Genomic DNA, 17265 nt, shown 5'->3' with positions numbered 1-17265 from the left:
TTACCCATTTGGATGAGCCACATAGGATCTGACATGGCGAAGCTGATGTGGCATTGCTAGTGACCAAATGAAATCATCATAAATTTCAAAAGCCAAGTCCACCAATCTAGCCTACATGGGCCTGGCCCAATACCTATTTTACTGTTGAAAATGTCTGATTTGTTTGGGTTGATGCATTATTTTGCAAAAGCACACATATCTCAGGATAGACCCATTAAAAAACAAATACAACACAATATAAGATTACAAATAAACTATATATTTCATTTCAATAGCACATCAAATGAAATACAATACATCATCCACCGACTCCTCTACACATCAAGGTTCAACGCCTAACAAGTGCACATCAAAATAATTTTACAAATGCACAACAGAATACTTCAACAAGTGAAAAAATAGACCCAACAAGTGCACAAACGCACATCAAGAGAGTTATACAAAGATTGGATGATAAGCACAAGTTTCTTCTCATCCTCTTCCTTTGCACAATATGCCACTCCTGCCTTTGCCGCCTGCAAGAATAAAATGATGGTAAGGCTCAGAAAGCAGACCTAGGAAACTAACATGATAGAGCATCAAATACTAATGCATAGATAAGCATGTAGACAACGAGCCACGTATAATTAAAAAAAGGTCAACAGATAATAACCGATTATAGGTTTGGGCACATGTAACACAAAAAATATCCTTATATTATTTATCTCAAGAATTCCATGTAGATGTTAGACATGCTTGAAAAGAAACCTAGCTTCAAGAAAAAAATAAATCTACAATCTTATGATAATCAGGACAATCTTGGTATAACAAGAATCTGCCCATGAGCAACAGATCAGGCAACATATAGATAAAATAATTAACAATTGTAATTTTTGCTCATAACCAGTTCTAGAAATTCTATGCACACATCAATACAGACTATATATATACAATATATGTATTCACAACTAGCAATACATAATATATACTTATGCACACCCAGCAATACAGACTATATATAATATATTTATTCACAACTAGTAATTCCCAATATATACTTATGCACACAGCACATCGATTCAACACAGTGGGTAAAGAACCATTAAGACAGTTAATAGCAACTTTAACCACAAGTGTTGCATATATACTTGTTTTCTCATATTTATTACCGTACTTTCTACTACAGAAAGTACTCTCATCGATCAAGGGGCTGGAATGCTTAAACATAAAAAGATCATCTTAAAAGGGCTGATATAGTGATATTGCAGCAGAGTTATACTGCAAGTTTAAGCTCAATTCTCACAGTGCAACAACTTCAGCCAAGGGTCACCAATCTAGAAGAAGTTATCAGGAACGAGAGCTCTAGTAAATACATTAAACTAAATGAGCTCTAGTAAATACATAGATAAATTAGGTGACTTTACACTATTGTAATTGTAAAAAAATTAATAATGCATCAACAACAAAAGGGAATGAACCCCATTTACCTACCTTTGGGATCACCTAGCAGATAAGATGACCTTGTTTATTTGCATGGAATATAAACACAAGGCAAGAGAAAGAGAAAAATATATAGTATGATGCCTCGGTACTGATACAATGACATGGTGCCCATCTAAAGAATAGTGCATCAATTCATTTTCTCTTGTATACAAAGTGGGGATCGCAAAAAATCAATGATCATTATGTCGATAGCTCAGTTAGAAAATGGAGGACGATACTCACTTTATGAGCAGGTAGGTCAAGGACTCATGGTCTTTGTTGTCCTTGATGAGTTTCCAAAATTCTTGTGAGGTAAATGAAAACCCTGATGCTAGAAAAACCGATCTCCCGCAAATCCACCAGAAGCAATAGAATGTTGAAACATATCTCTCAAACTGGAAACCTTCAGAAATGCAATGTATTGCATTATTCATATTTACATATTTACACTGACCTGCTTTTTGAAAGTATTAGCAACATGTATATACTGAAACTGAAATGGTATTATTATGTAGGATTCTTCTCACAAATAACCCAAATCAACAAACTATAGTTGAAGATGCAGATTTTAGTTTCCCTAAATGGTCGAGATGCTTCTGTAGCTCCAACATAACAAAACAAGGAGCACCTAACTATATGAATCTGAGAATACAATACATGTCCAGAATAAATGTGTGCTAAGTCGCTAACATATCTAGCACGAAGGGCCGAACTTATCAGACTTTTTGAGCGACAAATTTAAAAGGAGCAAAAAAAGAACAAATTTCATTTTAGTGCATCACTTTCCTTGGTACTCGCATCATCGCATGCCGTAGTGAGAGGTGCAAGATCAACCTCTTCTCAGAAGAGCAACATGAACAACTAATAGATAATCAATGCAGTTATATTGCATATATGATCAGATCAATACAGGTTGGAAAAATTGACACGAGGAAACATTAAACGATAACAACTATATTTACCTATTTTAGATTGAAATGGAAGTTTTTGTCAGATATGCCTGGACAACAGCTCTAGCACCAAGGAATATTAGTCGATAACCATTTTCCTGGTTGGAAAATAGAAGCCTCATCAGAAATGTATGTGGTTTATGTGCACAAAACTAGATACAATCTAATCTAAAAATAAAACCCTGAAACTAAATCACAAAATTCTGAATCACACCTTTACGACAGAAAAGAGTAGAGCAACACCAGACTGACTCCAATCTTGTGATGATCCAACTTATGAGAGAAACAGTAGATTAAAATCGGTATTTACCTCCTAATTAGCATAAATCCAGATGTTTACCTGCAGAACAAGTATTAATATAGGAGCAAAATGAATCACCACGATCTCTCTAGTCTTTTCTCGTCCAATAGGTACAGGCAAGCACAATACATGGCAAAACTAACTATGGGGATCGCTATATTCCACTGTCAAATGGGGATCGCTATAAGGCAAGGTTAAAACTGTACAGGCAAGCACAATACAAGCACAACACCAGACAAGGTCAAAACTGTACATGCAAGCACAATATATTCGTACTGATAGGAATGGGGATCGCTATATTCGTACTAACAGGTTCAACAACTTTTTAATGGCGACCTCTAGCCAGCGGCTCCCTGCTCACACGTACCTGCGGGGGGGGGGGGGGGGGCTTGTTTTCCCTGGGGTAGATGGATCCAGTGGCGGCGATGTCCGGGCCGGCCGGCACCTCCAGAGGACCAGTACTGCTTGGTGGCGCCAAGGATCGAGGATGTCCAACATGTGACCCGTCCTGGGCAGGGTTCCGGCAGGCGTACTGGGGCGAGACGACTTCATCTCCGACGGCGCGAGCACCGGCGACCGCTCGTCTCAGATGCACAGAGAAAGGAGGGGGATAACCTGGTGGTGGCGAGGGCTGGGAGAGGCGTTACAACAACGGGAGAGGATAGCGGTGGTGGGACTCGATTGGATCTGAGAGACAACAGGGAGAGTGACGGCGTTGTGGACGACTTAGGGTTTTCCAGGTGGGGAAAATTTGGCGATGCCGCCCTCTTTCTCTGAAATTTTGGCCGCGGCGCGCTAGATTTTCTGGTTTTGTTCTGGAGAAGTCGGATTTTTCAATCTGGCTAATAATGGGCCCATGTGGCTGTGTACAATAATAATGTGCATGTTATGTTTTTCATCTTATCATGTATAAACATTAGAATTAACGAATACATCTTCATATTAAATCTTGTTCTGTAATGTAATGTGTTCTTTATTTTCGCGAACACCAAGTTAAGTTACATTCTTTAGTACCTTTGAAAAAAATATTTCATCGATACTGTTTAAAAAAATCATAGAACATACTACGATATATATGCAATTAACATCATCTGATATTATTTAAGTGTTAAATGATTTTATTTGGATATAATTAAATCTTGAAGTACATTTATCACATATCATGTGTTGAAACAAAAAATAAAATTCATAGTTCAGCATATAACTTTTATCTCATATCTGGGTAATGTATAACTAATTTGGATCATTTCTTGGGATCATCTAAACATATCGATACGTCTTAGTGTCTTTTATTTTTCTAAAATCTAAAAAGGTTTTAAAAAATATGAAATTAGCATGCGCACACATATTTTATTTTGTTGTTTTATTCATCAAAGCGAGTAATCTTGGCTTTTTCCTAATTCATTTGGAATTTATCTAATATGTCTTGCATACATACATGTTAAAAACAATTTTTCACTCCTTACCTTGAAATTTGTCGTTTAGACAGTTCCCCTTCCATGTTCCAAGGTCATTCATCATCCTTATTTTCCTATTAGGCCATGGGTCTCCCACGTAGGTCCCACATGTCAACACACTTCACATGGTGGTGGTTCCACAGGTTAGCTCGGTAAGTAGGTCCATAGGGCACATGGGTCCCATAACAAAGCCTTCGAGACCCAAATCTTATAATGGGTCCATCGATTTGCTAGATTATTAGGTTTGAATGATAGACTCGTCCCACCCGCAAGTGTGGTTGACACATAGCAAAATTGACACGTAGGAAAAAACGAGGTATCGTCCAGTCACGTAAAATCTATGATTGTAACCTTATAATTTGGTCATTGCTGGTATGAATTAACATCATGAATAGTGCTAGACATGTTAATGACCATTGCGGGCAATGAAATTATGACCTTATGGACCCAAGTTGTCATAATACTATAGGGTTTGGACCCTCCAACGCTGGCCCTGACCAAATTCTGAATTTTGGTCATTGATCTATGACCAATTAAACCGCCGTCATTATTTTTGTCATAAACAACCATATTTCTTGTAGTGGAAACAATGCAAAATAATAATCCCAAGTTAGTGATTATTCTATTACATATACTGAATTCTTTTAAAAAATCCATCTTTTGGTTCAATTCGTTTAAAACCCTAACTGAAAGTAAGCATATGTACACAGATTACAAACGATTCAACTACAAAAGTGCTTAAAACAACGACATGTTCAACAAATTTAATTTTCCCCCACGATCATGTAAACCCTAGCCCCAAATCAAAGCCCCCAGATAACAGCCACGAGCGTCTCCTCAATGCAATAGAACACATGATTTCTTTCCTAGGGAGGAAGCACACTGACCTGATGGGCGCCGTCGGTGAGATCCTTCAGGGCATGCCGGTGCTCCTCACCATCGCCGTCGTGGTCGCTCAAATCGCCGGTGGCGTAGCCTGTAGAGAGGCAGCGGGAGGGAGGAAGGCAAAAAGGTGGGCACTCAATGGAATCGATCTGGTCTGGTCGCAACTACACTGAGTCCACCAGGTCCAAGCCTACATGGCAGCGTCCCCTTTCCACGTCCGCAAAACAGCTGTCCCAAACCACCAGGAGAGCCGTCAGGGGGTGCTTTGCCCGGTTTGTGCAGATACACGGGATTAAGTGAGCCAAAATTGAGTCCAGGGGATGATGTAGTCCAAATCTGAGAGTACATGGTTATATACATTTAACTCCATTTCCAGCGCCAGAAAAGATCTGTAAAATTAGTTTTTCCCCCCTTAATACCCGGAGCGCCCTCTAGAGGCGATTAGGGCTTGCGGGTGGATCTTGGCGGCGCGTGCTGATCTCCGGCACGGCGCACAGGATCTGTGGCTGGAGGATGGCAACGTCATCGGGCCATAGCAGCGGGAAGGAGCCCTTGTCTCCCCGTGCGGCAAGGGCGAGGCTGGCGGAGGCCCTAGGCAAACTGGACATCACCGAGGAGGAGGCCACGCCGCTTGTTCTGGATGATAGAGATGAAGGGATTCAAGAGAGGTGGATGTTGGCTGGAAAAGTGCTGCATAGGAGGGTTCTTCACATCCAAACAATTATCAGCGCTCTCCGTCCAGCTTGGGGAAACCCTAAAGGTTTGGTCTTTAGATCGGTTGGAGAGAATATGTTTGTGGTAGAGTTTGCTAGCCAAAGAGACAGGGATCGCGTCTGGGAAGGGGCGCCGTGGCATGTTAGTAAGAATGCTGTCGTCTTGGCGGAGTTTGATGAATGCATGCGCCCATCTGAACTGAGTTTTGACAAGATCCATATGTGGGCGAGGGTGGTAAATCTTCCCTTCAACCTGCGTAATGATAAATGGTGTGGTGCTATTGCCAAGAAGATTGAGAAGCATGCAACGCGTGTGCAGTTTGATCATGCTAATGGCTATCTGAGAGCCAGAGTTTCAGTTGATGTGGAAAAACCTCTGAGGCGGTGGATTCTAATTGAATCAGCGCGGAGGAAGAGCACGGATCTTTATGATATTCTCTATGAAAATGTTCCACACTTCTGCTTCTCATGTGGACGCTTGGACCACTCTGATTTGCACTGTCCGACCCCTGGAACGAGGGATGCTAATGGGGATCTTCCTTTTGGGAAAGGGCTGCGGGCACCAGATGATCGCAAAATACCTGATTCCAGTGAGTACGTGCCCAAAGAGCAATCCAGCAACCAGAGAGACACAACTGGTACAAAGGGTTCAAGTACTGCAGTTGAGAAAGGAACCAAGGTTACTTCCCCAGCAAAGAATATGAATCAAAACAAAAGAAAAGGGGGGCCACCGAGGAACAAACAGGAGTACAGGAGGGTTGTGCCCTTGCTGATGAATGAGCCACACAACCAAGGGGGCGGCAAAAAGGGGACTGATGAGGACCCGACCGACTCCTCTGAGAAAGGTGATGATGGCGAGAGATCGCCAAAGAAAAAGAAACCTACTCCGGTTAACTCCGGGACATCGGCAGAGGCTGCGGTGCAGCCCTGCCAGGCGCCATGAATTGCCTTAGCTGGAACTGTCGTGGGCTTGGGAACCCAGCGGCAGTTCGTGAGCTTCGCAGTGTAGTGAAGCAAGAAGGGCCCTGTCTTCTATTTGTAATGGAGACAAAGATTGCAGCTAAACGAGTGGAAAGCCTAAAGAATCAACTTGGTTTTGTAGGTTGTTTCGCAGTAGACAGTGATGGTCTAAGTGGAGGTATCGGTTTGTTTTGGTCAGCCGATGTGCAGGTTGAACTTCAAAACTATAGTTCTGGCCATATAGATGTAATGGTGCAGAAAAGTGATCACATCTCTGAAAAATGGAGACTGACGGATTCTATGGAGCCCCACGAGCGTCAGATCGACACCATAGCTGGAGATTTCTTCGAACCTTATTCTCCATCCAGCACCCAGCATGGTTATGTATTGGTGACTTTAATGAAACCTTATATGCTTTGGAGCACTTTTCACGTGCTGCCCGTCCGGAGTGGCAGATGAGGGCGTTCCGAGACATAATTGACGAGTGCTTGTTTCAGGACCTAGGGTGGACTGGAATGGAGTATACATGGGATAATGGCCAAGCAGGTGATGACAATGTTAAAGCTCGGCTGGATAGAGCATTTGGAAATCCGGAGCTCATCAACCGTTTTAGCCATACCAGAGTTCGACACATCAGTACCACAGAGTCTCACCACTGCTTTGTGCTGGTAGAGCTGCGGGAACATGTTGTTGCGAGGGGAAGACAAGGAGCGAAACAATTTCGCTACGAGGATGTGTGGCAGACACATGCAGACTATGATAGTTTTGTCATGACTAATTGGCAAAAGGGGGCGGGTCAGCAAGGGCTGACAGGAGTGCTTGGTGCGCTCAATGACATGCCGAGCTCGTTATCTGCATGAGGCGCACGGGAGTTTGGCAGTTTAACGGCTACAGTCAGGAAGCTCCGGGAGAAGTTGAACCGTCTGAGGAGCCGAGCGGCTGGGAGAGCCCCACTGATGAAGAAAAGGCTACAGTTAAAAAGCTTAGAGAAGTAATTCATCAGGAGGAAATATGGATGCGGCAACGGTCTAGAGTGTCGTACCTGCGCGAGGGCGATCGAAATACAAATTTTTTTCATGCACAAGCAGCACAACGAAGGAGAATAAATAAGGTTGAAAGGCTTGAGCGTGCAAATGGGTCAGTATGTCAAACACGGGAGGATGATCAGATTGAAGTACAACAGTTCTTTCAAGCTCTGTACACATCCCAGGGTTTTAAACCGCTTGACAAACTGATGGATTTGGTTCCAACCCGAGTGACTGCTCCAATGAACGAACATCTTGATATGCCGTTCACGGAGAAGGAGGTGCGAACTGCACTGTTTCAGATGGCCCCTTCCAAGGCGCCGGGTGTGGATGGTTTTACTGCGGGATTTTTTCAGAGACACTGGTCATTATTGAAAGATGACATAGTCCCGGCGGTATTGGATTTCCTGAATGGGGGTGAGCTACCTGCAGGCATGAATGATACGACAATCACATTAATCCCTAAGGTACGCCACCCACAGAGGATAAATCAGTATAGACCGATTTCCCTATGTCCGGTTCTGTACAAAATTGCTTCCAAATGCATTGTCAACAGGATGAGGGATTTTCTCCATGAAATAATAGGTGAGGAGCAAAGTGCGTTTGTGCCTGGGTGCCTCATCACGGATAATGTTCTTATTGCACACGAAAGTGTTCACGCAATGAAGAAGAGGAAGAAAGGAAAGAATTGGGTTTGTGCAGTCAAATTAGACATGATGAAAGCGTATGACCGTGTTGAATGGCATTATCTCGAGGCCATCATGACTAAATTGGGATTCAGCTCAATATTTATCCGACTGATTATGAAATGTGTTTCATCAGTTCGGTTTGCAGTACGTGTGAATGGTGAGTTACTACCCTTTTTTACCCCTTCTAGAGGTTTTAGGCAAGGAGATCTCGTTTCACCGTATCTTTTTCTTCTGTGCGCGGAGGGCTTCACAACTCTGTTGAACAACTTTGGCGGAGTCAATGCGGACAAAGGAATCCGAGTATGCACCCAGTCACCATGGATTAATCATCTACTGTTTGCAGATGATAGCCTTATCTTTATGCAAGCAAAACTGGAGAGTGCAACGCGGTTGAATAACATCTTGAGGATATATGGCGATTGCTCGGGCCAATGCGTGAACAGAGAGAAGAGCTCTATCTTTTTCAGTCCAAATACGCCACATCCGGTTAGAGTTATGTTGAAAGGTGCCACCGGCATCGGGGTTGAGGCCTTCAATGAAAGATATCTGGGTCTCCCCACTGCAGTTGGACGAATTACATCTGGTACATTTGACTTCATTGGTGAGAGAGTGAGGTCAATGCTGAATGGTGGAGCAGAACGTTTGGTGTCTTGCGCGGCGAGGGAGGTATTAATTAAGTCAAAGGCTCAGGCTGTCCCGACGTACACTATGGGCTGTTTCAAGCTCACGAAAAAAGTGTACAAGACCATCTCCTCGCCGATGGCAAAATTCTGGTGGAGTAGCTCGATTGACCGAAAATCCATGCACCGGATAGATTGGAAGTCCTTGTCACTTCCAAAATTAAGAGGAGGAATGGGATTTCGAGATTTGGAATGCTTCAATGTTGCTTTGTTGGGAAAACAGGGATGGCGGCTGATTACAAACCCGCATGGCCTATGTTCTAGAGTGCTAAAAGGTCGCTATTTCCCGACGACTGATTTTATGCATGCTACTGTTCCGCGCAACTCCTCGGCTACTTGGCGGGCGATAGTTGCAGGGAGAGGAGCCTTGGAGGCTGGGCTGTTAAGGAGGATTGGGGACGGTTCCTCCGTAAGAATCTGGGAAGATAGATGGCTGCCAGGGAGATTATCACTTCGACCTACAGAGCAGGTTGGTTCTGCTATGCTCTACACAGTTGCAGATTTGATTGACAATGAGAGCTGGTCCTGGAAAGCTGATCTAGTCAGGAATAACTTCATACCCCCAGACGCGGATGCAATTCTTAATATTCCGCTCAGACATGGTGGTGGTAATGATTTCTGGGCTTGGGCTCATGAGAGGTCGGGCTCCTACACTGTAAAATCCGCGTATCGTGCTCTAATGACTCGTAACGAGCAGTTAGCTCTAGAGGAAGGGACGATTACAGAATCTTCAGAGAATAATAAGCAGGTGTGGACGCGACTATGGAAACTAAAAGTGTTGCCCAAGGTCCGTGTGTTCTGGTGGCGAGTCCTTCGGGGTATACTACCGGTGGAAATGACACTACAGCACAAGCATATAGCAACCTTAGCGCGATGCAAGGTCTGCAAAGGTATGGATGAAGATATGCTTCATGCATTGATTAAGTGCTCTCATGCGCAAAGCTTTTGGGCAGAAGCGAGAAGCTGGCTTCACCTCAAGCTGCCGGAGCTACACCCTGGTACGTGGTGCAAGGATATCCTCTGTGATCCACGTTTTACTGAGGCGGACAGGGCTAAAATAGTTACTGTCATGTGGGCGATCTGGACATCACGTAACAGCATAACACATGATAGAGTGAGTATGGACCCGGTCCAGTCCATGAAGCGTATTAGAGAAACACTGGCTCTTTTGGAACTCCCATTGGAGCAGACCAAGACACTACCTGGGTATGGATGGAGACCGCCTAAAGTTGATTGGGTCAAAATCAACACGGATGCTAGTGTTTCAGTGATTGAGAACAAGAGTGGAATAGGAGGTTTAGCTAGATCTCCTGCCTCATTTGTTGCTGCCTGGAGTAAGCCTTACCCTGATGTCACAGATCCTCTTATTGCAGAAGCGTTGGCTTTGCGAGATGGGGTGATATTTGCAAAGCTTCGGGGGTTCTCGCGAGTGGTTATGGAAACAGATTGTTTGGAGATGGTACAGCTATGGCACTCGCGACGCTTTTCGCGCTCTATTGTAGCGCCGTTACTTTTAGAAATTGATGAGCTAGCCTTATCCTTTCTTTCCTTTGATATTCAACATGTAATAAGAATTGCCAACCTGCCGGCCCACTTGTGTGCGAAACATGCAAGCACACTTGGGGTTACCGACTGTTGGATGGACTCCCCGCCAGGTTTCCTCATGACCAGTGTGATGGCTGATCGTGTTGGTGCCATTGTTGTTGAATAAAGCTCATAGTTTCCCGAAAAAAAAAAGATCTGTAAAATTTTCTCTCTCCTTGTTCACTCTAGCGTCGCCGTCGATTAGCCAACCAACGGCGGCCGGCCGGCCAAGCCCACGACTGCGACCATGATGGATGGACAGGTGACACCGGGAATATTTAACCAACAAAGCTCGAGCTTAATCAAACGGAATGATCCTTCCGCCGCGGCATAATCCCGCTCCTTGATCCCCCCGCCAGCTCCGCCCTCCTCGGCCAGGTCGCGCCGGCCGGCGCCTCCCGATCCCCTTCACCTGCTTCCTCCCATCACCTCACGCCAATGCACCCACCTCGCCGCGTCCCCGTCTGTCCCCGTCAGCCCCCTCATGGCGATCGAGACCCCGTCACCCGCATCCCCGACCGCCTGGCCCGCTTCCCCGACCGGCCGCACCCTCTCCGCTGCCTTCGCCGACGACCGCCGCCGCGAGGCCAGGCGCCGCGCCGTGCACCTCCTCCCGGGCTGCGGCAGGCCGCCGCAGCCGCGCTCCAAGCTCATCAACCGCGTGCTCCACCGATTCGGCGCCGCCTGCGTCCCTAGGAGCGCCGCCGCCACCCCCACCCGGACGCCCTCGCTGCCTCGCCGTTCGTCAGCGTCGACGCCCCCGCGGCCCCGGCCGTCGTCGGCGTCGACGCCGCCCACGTCAATCCAGGTACCGGCACGCCTGGACCAGGCAGACGCGGAGAGAGTCGCCGCCAGGAGGCCTTTGAGGGAGAGAGAGGACGCCGCCGCCGTCGGCCGAGAGCCGACGCCGCCGGGGTCCCAAGCCAGTGCTGTGGCGGCTACCGAAGTGGTTGCCGGCCTTGCGAGCGACTGGAGAGGCGATACCGCCACCACTGTCGGGAGAGGAGCAAACATCTGGGTGAGGGTTTCGCGCAAGCCCAAGTCGCCGCAGATGGACTCTCCGCAGCTGTCAGTGGAATCGACGGCGGCGGCGGCGGAGGACCAGTACGTGTGGGCGGACAGGTACCGGCCCAATGTACTCGGGGAATTCATCTGCAACAAGGCCGTCGCCGATGAGCTCCACCGGATGGTTGCCACACACCTTCCCACTTTAATCTTACACGAAATTACCATTGCTTAGAATTCCTTTGTCACTGTAAAACTGTAGCCAAGCACTAGAATCGGGTGATGAACTGATGATAAGCACACTGTGATGATAGACTGGGATTCGAGACTGAATTTTGTAATATAACTGCTGCGTCCAGGTGACCGAACGCCAATGCAACCATTTCATATTTGAAGGGGCGCAGGCCGTCGGGAAGAGAAGCATGGTGCTGGCCCTTTTAAGAGATGCTTTTGGTCCTGATAATCTCAAGGTCACTATAGGCAGCCTGTGAACAAATTACCACTTACTGCCTCCGATCCAAAAAAAGTGTCGTGACTTTTGTTCAGTTCAAATTTGAACTAAAGCCACCGCACTTTTTTTTGGATCGGAGAGAGTACTACTTTTTATCCTGAGTTAAACATCACTGTTGGAAACTCACGATACCTTATTTTAATTGCCATTTCACAGATGGAGGAAATCACAAAGAGAATCGAGCTGAAGGTATGAATTGCAACTTGTAATGGCGCATTTTCTGTTTCACCAGTAACCTTATTACTGTGAAGAGGATAATATTTGTAAGCAAATTATGAAATGTAATTTATTCCGTACCTTCTTTCTGGTGAACTGTTTGATGTAGGGAGAAATCGCCAAACACATTGATGTTAAAGTGAAGATTTCAGATCATCACGTGGAGGTAAACTTGGCTGATTTACATGGCTATGAGAAGTATGTCATAACTACTTTGTTGAATGAGTCAATCCCACCACCGGACTTGATTTGCGATCATGCTAACTGCAAAGGTACATTCTAACACATCACTGCCTCTTCTTTTGGCGGTACTGTTGTTAATCAACACAGGATTTTGAACAGCTGCCTATTCTTCATTGATGTGAAATGACATATTAAAGCGTCAGTGGTTCATATATGCAGTGATTGTGGTCCATGATGCTGATAGGCTTTCGTCTGATCTTCAACATTATATCGGTTGGTTTCTGGGGCGGTATGCAGGTTGCAACAAAATTATTTTCAGCTGCTCCAGTTCTTCAAACCTTGAGTCCGTTGAACATCTATGCAAGGTTGTCCGACTTAAACCACCTTCATTTGATGAGGTACATACTAGGTCTGTATGAATGATCTATCTTCTCTCCAGTGCTGGACAGTTTGATGAAAACATAATTTCTCTTAGATTATCAAGGTTCTGGAGTTCATTGCTACACAAGAAGGCATAGATTTGCCTCATGGACTTGCCAGTAGAATTGCAGCTAGCGCGAGTAATAATCTCCGACAGGCAATACGCTCTTTTGAAGCTACATGGAAAGCAAGGTAAGCACATCGAATGATTTTCCTCCATTTCATATTCGGATTGTAGAAATGCCATAATAGTAGTCCATTTTGAAACTCCAATGTGCCGGCATAGCACTGGTCAATGTTATGTTTGCAAGTGGTACAATATTCATTTTGAGTAGAAGTCAACTGATCCATCAAGGTGTGTTTCTGTTGTAGCCATCATGCCACAAAGTTTCATCCTGATCATTTTGCTTATAACCATCTGTTCGCATTGTTATATTTACCGCCATGGGTACTGAATCATAGGGCTTTCCATATTCATAAACAACTCTCTTAATCAACACAGCTATCCATTCACGAAAGACCAGCCCATTTTGACGGGATGGGAGGAGGAAATTTATGATGTTGCCAAAAAAATCATGGAGGAGCCAAGTCCAAAGCAGTAAGCTATCCCTTTCACTATGATGGTTTGCAATTCAGTATGCACGAGTTTCTTTTTTGAACTTCAGAATGAAAACAGAAATTTTGCTGAATGACTTTTACACAGGCTGTATCTCATTCGGAGGAAGATCAGAAAAATGATTGAACATAATGTGTCACCTTATTTCATTTTCTGTGTAAGCTCTTCGCTGCGTTATGATTATGTGTTCTTTGTGATTCCAAGAATCTGGCCGAGGTTCATATTTTGTCGGAGCTCATTACTGTTTGTGATTTTCCCTTTTCTTTGAAATGCAGCACTTGGTTAATGAACTGAAAAGGGACAGGGATGAAGATTTTCAGAATAGCATTGATGAACTGGCACTGGAGTTGAACCAAGTGAGCCTGACTGCAAGCATTTATTTTTCTTAAGCTAGACTGTACGCATATTAAATGATACTACCTCCGATCCATAATAAGTGTCGAAGTTTTAAACTAACCCCAGTTCAAAACTGCAACACTTATTTTGGATCAGAGGGAGTAGTTAATTTTCCATTTGTGAACTAGTCTACTGTGTAGTGTGTGCTAATATATATTGCTTGCTTGCTTGTTTCAGAACGAGCAGTGCAAAGAATACAAATCTCAGGACACAATTTCTGACAAAAGAGCTATCAATATAGAAGGTTTCGCTGTTGAAGGCCCCGACCAAGGGGAAGCCATCCAATGCTTCATAAGGATTGAAGGTACAAGCAAAAAAGAAAAAAACTGGTTCATTCAATCATGAACTGTGGTGTAAACTGACTATACTTTGAAATTGCAGAATTCACTGTGAGGTTCATGAGCTTCTACAGATCTTTAATAACGAAGAACTCAAGCAGAGGCGGTGTTATCTGAATGCGGTGGAATCACTCTCTCGATCGACAAATCCTCTGGCGCGAGCTAGTATTGTAGTGCTGTTGATAAATAAGCAGTGGTGTGCCTCTGAAGTCCAAATCAAAGCACCTCAGCGTTGCTTTGCATGTTGAAAAGGAAAATGCAACTGTTTTATTCGCCCCGATTGCTGCGTGTATACATGATTATGCATATAACTTTGCATATGTGTGAATTGTGATATTCTGGTTTGTACAAAAATCAACTTCATATATCATAATTTGTGTGATCTGAGAATAATATCGTACTCCCTCCGTTCCTAAATATAGATCTTTTTATAGATTTCACTAGAGGACTACATAGGAAGCAAAATGAGTGAATCTACGCTCTAAAGTGGGTCTATATACATCTATATGTAGTCAGCTAGTGAAACCTTTAAAAAGACTTATACTCCCTCTGTCCCAAAATAAGTGTCTCAAGCTTAATACAACTTTATACTAGAGCTAGTACAAAATTGAGACACTTATTTTGGAACGGAGGGAGACTGTATATTAAAATATTTTCCCCTTTTTTCTCGAAAGCTATTCCTTGCCGTAAAGAAATATAAGATCATTTAGATCACTAATTTACTGATCTAACAACTTTTATACTTCCTCCGTTCGAAAATACTTGTCGCATGAATGAATTCATCTAGATGTATTTTAGTTTTAGTTACATTCATTTTTATAAATTTGTACGATAAGTAATTTAGGAGGGAAGGAGTATTTCTTTACAGAGGGAGTACTTGTGAAATGTATTGAAAATAACAGGAGCCAAAGTTTTTGTGTGTGCAAAAGTGCCATATTACTTATGCTGTTATGCATAATGCTGAAGGAACCTCATCAGTATCTTTGATAGTGTAAAATTACACATGTCCTAGTTTTAGAAGAGACTTGCTACCTGCTACCAGCAGTTCAGTCTCTTGTTCATCTTCTAAATAGTTGCATTAAACAATGTAATCACAGGTGGTAAGTGGAAAATGTACACGGTTACATGTATTTGGAAATAATTCGGTATATACACACGTCCTATGCATGAATGAAACCTACGCTACCAATTCCTACCAACCAGAAAAGATTCAACAAAATTTGGAGAACTCGACACACCGGATCGCCACTCAGTGTTGCGTGGCCGGCGACCGTAGGTTACCGGTGGTCGCTCGCCGGAGATGACGCTGTAAGGTGTCCAGCGGCCTCGTGGACCACCGCTGCAGCCCGGCCACGGTCTCCGCGTTCGTCGGTGATCCCCTCGTCTGGCGGCGCGTCCAGGTCGGTGCGGCAGACCGGGCACGTGGTGTGCGCGCCGAGCCACGAGTCGATGCACGCGGCGTGGAAGGCGTGGCGGCAGACGGTGAGCGGCCGGACGGCGTCGCCGGGCGCGAACTCGGACAGGCAGACCGCGCACTCCGCCGGCGCCGCAGAGCCGGCGGCGCCGGCCTCGAACCGCACCGTCGGGAACGAGGCAATGACGGCGGGATCCAGGCCCGCCGGCTTGCGCGACGCGGGCCCGGGCCCGTCCTCTTCGCCCGTTTCGTCGCTGGACTGGAGGCGGCGGCGGCGGCGGCGGCGGAGCCAGAGGGAGAAGAAGCGGAGGAGGTCGCGGAGCAGGAAGACGGATAGGAAGCAGAGGAGGAGGAGGAATAGGAGGAAGACCGGGAGCAGCATGGGGAAGGACGCGCCCTGCTGGGCCGGGGAAGGCGGCGGCGGCGGAGGCCTCGGCGAGTGAGAGGCGCGGACGTCGAGGGCGCTGAGGAGGAGGCGGCGCGCGGCCATGGCCAGCGTATGCATCCGCCGCGGCGACCATGGGGTGGATGGGCTTTTAGGTGTGGCTCACGCGCGCGCGCATGGGCACGGGCACGGGGCACGGGGCGGAGTGGGGCGAGGCGAGACGGAGGGTGGGGGGTCGTCGGCGTCGGGCGTCGGTGTCGCTGTTGGTAGGGACGGAGCCGTGACCTTTACGGCGAGGCGAATGCGACGCCGGGACGGAACGACATGGACGCTCATCATGCATGGACATTGGCCAACCGACCAGACGCCAACCCATGGCGCTGTGAGCGCGCGCGTGCTGGTCTTGCACGGATAATGGCTCATGGATTTATTTTTTCCAGTTGCATCCTCGTAGAACTTGAGGCTATTAATTGGTTGGACTGCTCGTTTAGGAAGATATTTTTTTACTCATAACTACTCCCTCCGTTTCTAAATATAAGTTTTTTAAGCAATTTCACTAGGTGTCTACATACGGAGCAAAATGATTGAATGTATACTCTAAAATATGTCTATATACATCCGTATGTAGTCCACTAGTGAAATCTCTACAAAGACTTATATTTAGAAACGGAGGGAGTAGTTTGGAATTACTTGCACAAAATTATCACAATTGAGACATTACATTAGGATTTGTATCAAAATTGATAGTTTTACGTGTCACTATGAAGCCGGGGGCTAGACGTTATAAAAAGTCATATTTTTTTGAAAAAGGAACTCATGTAATGGATTTTTTCGTTCGCAATTTTTACTATCGATACGGACCAGTATAAAGTTTTTATCGAATTGGACGAACATTGACCAACTGATCAGACGCCCAATCCCTGGGCGCTGCGAGAGAGAGCGCGCGGGCTGGTCTTGCCGTCTTGATGGGTCATGCCTCATGGATTTTTTTTGAGTTGTACCTTCATGAAACTTGAGGCTATTAATCGGTTGGACTGTTCAACGACGTACACTCGGTGCTCAATTTAGAAAATATT

At 45.4% G+C, this 17265-nt stretch overlaps 2 protein-coding genes and 1 long non-coding RNA gene across 3 annotated transcripts; 1 reads left to right on the top strand and 2 right to left on the bottom strand.

The window, feature by feature from the left end:
* Positions 1–243: 243 nt before the first annotated feature.
* Positions 244–2510, bottom strand: LOC123436135. The gene is made up of 3 exons (XR_006627374.1): positions 2424–2510; positions 1705–1864; positions 244–515 (listed from the first exon to the last, which is right to left on the bottom strand). It is a non-coding gene; the product is annotated as an uncharacterized LOC123436135 (long non-coding RNA).
* Positions 2511–10863: 8353 nt separating this feature from the next.
* On the top strand, positions 10864–14783 carry LOC123436119 (replication factor C subunit 5-like). Its single transcript, XM_045115612.1, has 11 exons — positions 10864–11894; positions 12070–12180; positions 12378–12410; positions 12547–12709; positions 12840–13018; positions 13096–13232; positions 13543–13638; positions 13744–13813; positions 13932–14012; positions 14230–14356; positions 14434–14783. The coding sequence occupies exons 1-11, from the start codon at positions 11190–11192 to the stop codon at positions 14505–14507; spliced, it is 1776 nt and encodes a 591-aa protein (XP_044971547.1). The 5' UTR covers positions 10864–11189; the 3' UTR covers positions 14508–14783.
* A 565-nt stretch (positions 14784–15348) lies between these two features.
* LOC123436088 (RING-H2 finger protein ATL80-like) lies at positions 15349–16625 on the bottom strand. The gene has a single exon (XM_045115611.1). The coding sequence runs from the start codon at positions 16307–16309 to the stop codon at positions 15668–15670; it is 642 nt and encodes a 213-aa protein (XP_044971546.1). The 5' UTR covers positions 16310–16625; the 3' UTR covers positions 15349–15667.
* Between the last annotated feature and the right edge of the window lie 640 nt (positions 16626–17265).

This window comes from Hordeum vulgare, chromosome 1H, assembly GCF_904849725.1.
Source record: "Hordeum vulgare subsp. vulgare chromosome 1H, MorexV3_pseudomolecules_assembly, whole genome shotgun sequence".
Classification (NCBI taxonomy): Eukaryota; Viridiplantae; Streptophyta; class Magnoliopsida; order Poales; family Poaceae; genus Hordeum; species Hordeum vulgare.
The sequence above is the reverse complement of the archived record's forward strand: the minus strand, read 5'-3'. Positions and strand labels throughout refer to the sequence as shown.

Bases quoted from the DNA above. Each gene is read 5' to 3' on its own strand.
- LOC123436119 (XM_045115612.1), top strand. From the start codon at position 11,190: ATGGCGATCGAGACCCCGTCACCCGCATCCCCGACCGCCTGGCCCGCT. The intron at 11,895-12,069 runs GTTGCCACACAC...TGCTGCGTCCAG, and splicing joins CCGATGAGCTCCACCGGATG to GTGACCGAACGCCAATGCAA. The intron at 13,019-13,095 runs GTACATACTAGG...AATTTCTCTTAG, and splicing joins AACCACCTTCATTTGATGAG to ATTATCAAGGTTCTGGAGTT.
- LOC123436088 (XM_045115611.1), bottom strand. From the start codon at position 16,309: ATGCATACGCTGGCCATGGCCGCGCGCCGCCTCCTCCTCAGCGCCCTC.